Here is a 7,006-nt window from a genome sequence, read left to right as displayed (position 1 = left end):
GGCCTCCTCCCAGCCCTCTCTGAAGATACTCAGGATTGAACCAGGGACCTTCTGCATGCAAAGCATGATGCTCTACCACCAAATGATGTCCCTTCCTCAAGCCAAACAACCCCTTTTTCCTCCAGACCAAGAAAAGAACAGACCAACTTCTAATTCGGTCAGGGGCTGCAATTCAGAAAGTTCCCAGTGCATCATTTCATGTTCCTCATTTTTGTGCGTGGCTGGAGGGGCAAAAAAGAAAGAAAGAAGTCTGAATATACCTAGCAAAACAGGAACAAGCCTGAGTTCTTGCAGCTGGGCAGCCAGAAGCATCCGGGTGAAGCTGCAAGAGCATCCTGCTGATTTGGGAGAACTGATGCTGTTTTAAGCATCATCCCTCTGTTCCTCCTGCTCAACTTGTATATTGGTTGTAGTGCAATAGAGAAGTAAACACGAAACCGCATCACATGAAAGAGAGACCCTTGTATCCAAAGTACATTTTATTCAGTTAACAGATCAAAATGGAAAAAATACCAGTCAAGCCAAGAAACCGCGGCAAAAAGGAATGGCGCAAGTGTCTTGGGCATAAGGTGTTAAAATGTGGTGAGGGGCAGAGTGAACCATTGTAAGGGCCTTTCTTGTCAGTGGTTCACAAGTGCAACAGTTACTAATGCAGGGCCTAGAAGGTGCAAAAAAGTGTGCAGAAGAATGTTAATCAGCCAAAATGGCAGCACTCTGGCCAAGAAGAATTGGATAGGGAGGGGGATCTGCACTGCAGTGTGAGGTTAGTATACAACAGTGATAGTCAATGCCTGTTCAACCAAGGAGCCTCAGGTCTTGAGGCCATCTTGGTTTCCATGGAAACCAAGGGCTGCTGTGTTGCTCTTCCTAGGAGTACAGGCCAGGCCTTACAACTGCACTGTCTTGAATTTCTCCACGAGAGCCTGGAATTGGGAAGAGACATCTTCCAGGAAGGGAGCAAACCACTGGCGCATGTTTTCAGCCGCCTGGTCAAGGGAGCCTTTTACTTCCTCAGCTTTCTCACGGAGCTGGCTGTGGAGCTCCTGAGTACGGCTGCTGAGTTGCTCGTGAACCATCTTCCCTTGCTCTCCCACAGCCTGCTGCAAGGCCTGCAATCTCTGCTGTCCCTTTTCACGGATTTTGGAGATGTAGGGTTCGAGCCTCTGGCGCACGGCACCTACTTTTTCATCTGTGCTGGCCCGTACTTCCTCGGCGTAGGCAGCCATCTTGCGCCGCAGATCCTCAGTGTCCTTTGTGAGGCGTTTCTTCAGCTTGCGCATGTAGAGACCAAGCTGGGATCGTACCATGTCCAGGTTATGGTCAATCATCAAGCGAGCATCATTGGTGTACTGGACCAGTTTGCCTTTGGTCTCCTCCATGTCACCTCGCAGTTTTTCTGACAGGGATGACACTTCGGTTGTCAGGCGTTGCTGCACATCCTGGGCATAGGGGCCTATCTTGGAACGCATGTCATCAGTGTAGAGGTCCAACTCAGCCATGGTGTCTGTGATAAGGCCACTGTGGAGGAGAGGGAGGCAGTGGTGAAGGGTCAGAATTATGTCACTTGGTCATTCTCTAGTGTTTGGCCTTACTTCTGTATTCTTACAGCCCTCAAATCTCTCAAGCTTGTGAGCCCACACAGACAACCAAACTATCCTGAGGCAAGTGTGCTCACCCCAGAGCAGCATGGGCACCTGCGTCAACCTGCCAAGTGGTAAGGAGTATTTTGCCACTCTTGGTCACATCCACACCATACATTTAAAGCAGTCTTATGCCATTTTAAACAGTCATGGCTTCTCCCAGAGAATCCTGGGAATTGTAGTTATGTAAGAGTGATGACCTCACAGACTTACAATTCCCAACACCCTTATCAAAATACAGTTCCCAGGATTCTCCATGACTGTTAGAGTGGCATAAGAGTGGTTTAAATGTTTGGAGTGAAGATGTGACCTCTAATTCAAATCTGAGTTGACTGTGAGATAAAATGGTTGTCTATCATCAGTAGGGATAGGTAAGAATTTCGAGTCAGTTCTCATTTCAAGCAGAATTTTTCAAATTCACAATATGAGAACCGAAACACAGCCATCCTTTGAAATTCGCATTTATTAGAATTTTGGGATGTAGTTTGCCAACTAAACAATATTTACAAAAATGCATATATTAGGGAAAAGTGTTCATAAAAATTAATACATGAGCGAAAATAACATACAAACAGGCATGATATGATGAGAAATGGCTTGCAAAAATGTGTACCTTTTCAAAACTACCTACAATGTGTTTATTTGGAGAAATTTGCACTAATATGGTGGAGAATTTCCATGAGGATTTTTTTTAAAAAAAATTGCAGATTGCTGCAGAAATGTAGAGGACTAAATTTAACATTAGAAAAGTGAGGAACTGAGAGAACCGAAATTGACAGATCTTTCCATCCCTAATCGCCAGCCACCATTTGAGCCATGAACAAAGGGGTTGTCAGCCACTCAGCCAGTTGGCCTGTTTCACATCCTGTTCAGCCAACAAGCGCCAACCAATATTTTGGGGTCTGACTATGAGGCAGAAAATCCAAACATTAACCCTTCCAGTTATCAACAAAACAACCCAATAAAACAATCAACTATTTCTTGTCCTTTAACATCTCCCATAACCAGCCATTTATGGGGACTGCCTCACTTTTCAGCTACATCCACACCACATTTAAAGCACCATTTTACAACTTTAACAGTTGTAGCTTCCCCCAAAGAGGCATGGGAAATGTACTTTGTAAGGGCGCTGAGAGTTGTTAGGAGACACCCCCCTCCATTCTCTGCGCAGAGCTAGAAGAGTAATTTAAACTCTAGTGCTTTAAACCTCATGACGGAATCAATCCTCGCTGAACTCCTATATACTGTCTCACATCAACTTGTGTCTTTCATCTTCCATTGTCAGCACTACAGAAAAATGGACATGTGGGAGAAGGGGTTGATGATACATTCCTTCAAGGGTCCTTCACGACATTTCCAAAAGACCATTACTCAACCAATTAAGCTAAATAACCTTTTAACAGGTGTCCAACAGTAATGAGGAGCCCCTCTGGTAGACTGTGTACCTCTGCCGAGGTAAAAGTCCAGCAAAGCCAGGCCTCAGTAAGGTAAGCCTCTGTTTGCTCCAGAACAAATCAGGTATGCAAGAGTCAAACCAAAACTTCACACACACAAAAAAAATCTAGCAATTTCAGGGGTTGACTAAAAAAAAAATCTGACAATTCCAGGGGTTGTCTTTAAAAACATGAACAAAAATCAAGTAGAAATTTCTTAAATCTAGGTTTCAAATGACAATCTCAACCATTCTGATTTGGATTCTTGCCATGTAAGTGTGACATCAATTATTTTCCTCCCCCAAATTTGTTTTTAGTTCTAATAAACAGATATCCCCTCCCATGAGATTTAAGAGCAACATGAGCTGGAATCTTTGGAACATGCATTTGTGCCATTAAAGCACCAGTCATACACATGGCGTAAAAACCAAACCAAAACCTCTCCCAGACCTGGACTACCATGGTACACTTCAAAGGATGAAGCAAAATCACTCACTCAAGTTCCTTGCTGAGCTGCGAAGTCTTGATCTGAGCAGTGACATCATCTGCTGCATTCCCAACCCTGGTCACATAGTCCCAGAAGACGTCCACTGTCTCTTCCCATTTGGTTTTTGACTCATCTAGGAATAAAGGGTTTGCCCAGGAACCTGCATAGGTAGGGGAAAGAAGGAAAACTTTGAAGAATCTAGAGCAGACTTGGAAAACCCATGTGTGTCCCACGAAGCCGGGTGCTGACCACTGGTCAGTACATGTCATCCCACCAGGTCACAAGCCACTTACAGAGTGAGGTCTCTGAAAGCATAAGACTGCGTACACACTACACGCTATACATTTAAAGCACTTGATTTCCCCCAAAGAATCCTAGGAACTGTAGTTTGTTAAGGGTGCTGGGGATTGTAGCTCTGTGATGGGTAGACTACAGTTCCCAGGATTCTTTGGGGGAAGTCTTAAAAGTGCTTTCAGTGAATGGTGTGTATGCAAGTCCTACTCACATTCCTATGAGTGATGGTAATGGGCAAACAGGAGGCAGAACTTGAAGGGTTGTATCCCAATGTTAGACTTACTCAGAGTAGACCCATAATAGACATGCCTAACATAAGTCCATTAATCTCAATTGGCCTGATTCTGAATATAACTTAGTTGGCTACAATGCCAGTCCCTAATTAAAGAGGTACTTCCTGTTGCAGGGGGTAAGTCTCATGCATCATGTCTTTGGAACCATCACAAAAGTTCTGTCCCCTGTTCTGAACCTTCTAGCTAGTGGCCTGTCTCAGCAACTGGAATGGGATAGAACTACTTGAACATGTCAGTGGTGGGTGTCTGATGCTCTGGTTCAAAGTGCCAGCCATTTGCAAGTCCATATGGCAGTGCCATTCTTTGAGTCACCCATCAATGATATGGACATCCTGACCTAATCCCAGCAGCTCCAAGGACTGGCATTACATTCACAACTCAACGTTCCTAGACAGCATGTCCCATCTATGGGGCCAAAGGTTACAACTGTTAAACCCCAGTCCTAAGCTAACCTTGCCAAACCTTGTATACAAAGAATAGGTCAATAGTTACCTAGTTCAATCTATGGGTTCAGTCCAACCCTCACGGAACCCTCCCGTCTGGGCAAGGAACGTTCCCCCAACACCATCCCAACATTTCCCCTACTATACATGCCACCTTCCCCATCCCCATTTAATTACATGTTTTTCCCATCCTGCCTTCCAACTCCCCATCTTATCCTCTCAACAATCCTGTGAGGTAGATTAGACTGAAATACAGCCACCCATGGCTCAGCAGGAGTTTGAATCTGGATCTCCCCAGTTTTAGTCTGACACTCTAACCGCTACACCACAGTGGCAAGCTAAGACAAGTGACAAAGGGCTCTATAGCTCCCTCCTTTCCACAATCAGCGATAGGGCCTTTCCCTTATTACGTACCACATACAGGCATAAGAGACAGCTCTCACTGTTTTGAAACATTAAAAAGTCAGACTAGGTAAGATTTCAGTCCAATCCAATAGCACCATCCTAATGCTCTTATCTGCCTGTTCTGCCTTTATTTCTGCTTTCCACATTGCGTCCTGCATCTCATGAAGTAGCTAGATTCTACTGATAAATCATGGCATAAGACAAATATTGGCACTAAGAACTGCCTTGCTGGATCAGACCAAAAGTCCACCTGGTCCTGTGTTCCTGTTCTATGGGCGGCCAGCCAGGTGCCTCTGGGAAGCTCACAACTACAAAAACAAGATGTTGGCCATCCCCCTGTCACTGGTCTCCAGCATCTACTTCTCAGAGGTATACTGCCACTGATTATGGAAGTTCCACTCCCATGGAGAATAGAAGGTCCTGCTACATTTAAGCTAGTCTTTAGGGAACGTCTGGATGAAGGGGGTGAAGGGTGGCTGTTTGTTATTATTTGTCTTTTCAAATGCTTTTTTTCAGACAAATCGTGTCTTCCAATTTAGTTACTCACCTCCCAACAGAACTGCTGTGAAAAGCAGGGCAAAGGACTTCATGGTTACCAATTCGTCCCTTTTGGGGAAAGAAGAGGAAAGATAACAGTAAGATTAGGTAATGGGGTGACTGGAGGTGGATGCAGGGATTTCCCTCCATCAGCAGGAATGTTACCCAACTTGAAGAGACACAGGCAAGATTAATCACAGTTCAGCCAGTTAATCAGATTGTATGGAAAACGAGCCCTCATTAAATGCCATGCCGTTAAAAAAACACAACCACCCTACATCGGACTTTTATCCTAACTTTCCTAAATCAACATAACTTTCCCCCTTTGGTCTTATAGTCCCAGTCCATAGAATCCAGACCCCCCCCGACACTTCTTTTTTTATATATAGGGGGAGAAATCATGCAAGATCTGAACAGATTGCCAGTGATTCCCCCTTTGCTCTCATCTTCCTTTACCGTCTTTTCTGCTGGACGCTGGAAAGTGTGTTCAGTCAGACCCTCTCTCCAGACTTAAATACCCAGCTCAGCTGGTAGGAAAAAGGGGGGGAGAGGGAGGCGGGACTGGCAGAGTCAGCAGCAATAGTAGTCACAAAGTTTGCCATGGTGGCCTTGGGGACAAAGTTTAACCCTCACAAACATTACACAGACACTGCTGGGGAAAGTCTTAGCTCTGAACTCACCAGAAAGAGAGAGGAGAGAGAGAGAAAGAGGAAAACAAAATAGTTCAAGCAATATTTTTTATGGGAACAACTTCTGTTGAGTATGTGAACTTCTGAGTTACACAAGTCTCTTCATCAGGCAGAATTAGTTAATCGAGTAACTTGAGAGGTAGTTAATTTTGTTTCTTTTCCATTCTGCCAGGAGAAGTGGAGAGGTAGAGGGAATCTCAGACTTTGCACATGGGTACCTTTCTCCAAGGGTCAGCTTATTTGCACAAGTGTCACTGACATTGTTTTCTTGCATTTCCAGCATTTTGCAAATTGAATGGGAAATGCTGGCATTAATTAGAATGTACTTATGCTACAGAGAGGGCCAAAATGGGTACTGGGGGACAAACCAAGTGAACATAAAACAGCAGAATAATGGTAAGGAGAATGTGTTTCAGAGGGGAGAAGCAGCAGGCAGGCAGGAGGCGCATAGTCCTTTCCCACCCATCATTTCTTCCCTGTGCTTCTTTCCAAAGCAATAGCAAACTCACACTGGAGAACTCCAGCTGGGGAAGTAGGATGCAAGGGAGAAGAGGTTCCGGGGGGCGGGGAGAGAGATAATAGCACCCACTTCTCCATTCACCACTTTTCACCTCCAGATTGCATCCTCCCTTTACTGCTTTTCAACTGTTTTGCAGATTCCTAGTTTTCCAGGTCTGCTGCTGAACATGCAGTTCGACCCTGTATCAGGGTTGTCAGGTCAGAAGCATCCCAAACCCTGAGATTTCAGGGGCGGCTCTTAGTGATGGCATAGGGGGCATGCCCTG

General features: G+C 45.0%; 1 protein-coding gene across 1 annotated transcript; it reads right to left on the bottom strand.

Annotated features, from left to right (window-relative positions):
* Positions 1 to 461: 461 nt before the first annotated feature.
* On the bottom strand, positions 462 to 6,033 carry APOE (apolipoprotein E). The gene is made up of 4 exons (XM_061596670.1): positions 5,989 to 6,033; positions 5,543 to 5,601; positions 3,570 to 3,720; positions 462 to 1,518 (listed from the first exon to the last, which is right to left on the bottom strand). Exons 2-4 carry the CDS (start codon positions 5,583 to 5,585, stop codon positions 888 to 890), a joined length of 825 nt encoding a protein of 274 aa, XP_061452654.1. The 5' UTR covers positions 5,586 to 5,601; positions 5,989 to 6,033; the 3' UTR covers positions 462 to 887.
* Positions 6,034 to 7,006: the final 973 nt, after the last annotated feature.

Source organism: Rhineura floridana, chromosome 15, assembly GCF_030035675.1.
Source record: "Rhineura floridana isolate rRhiFlo1 chromosome 15, rRhiFlo1.hap2, whole genome shotgun sequence".
In the NCBI taxonomy this organism is placed as follows: Eukaryota; Metazoa; Chordata; class Lepidosauria; order Squamata; family Rhineuridae; genus Rhineura; species Rhineura floridana.
This window is presented reverse-complemented; position numbering and strand designations above follow the sequence as displayed.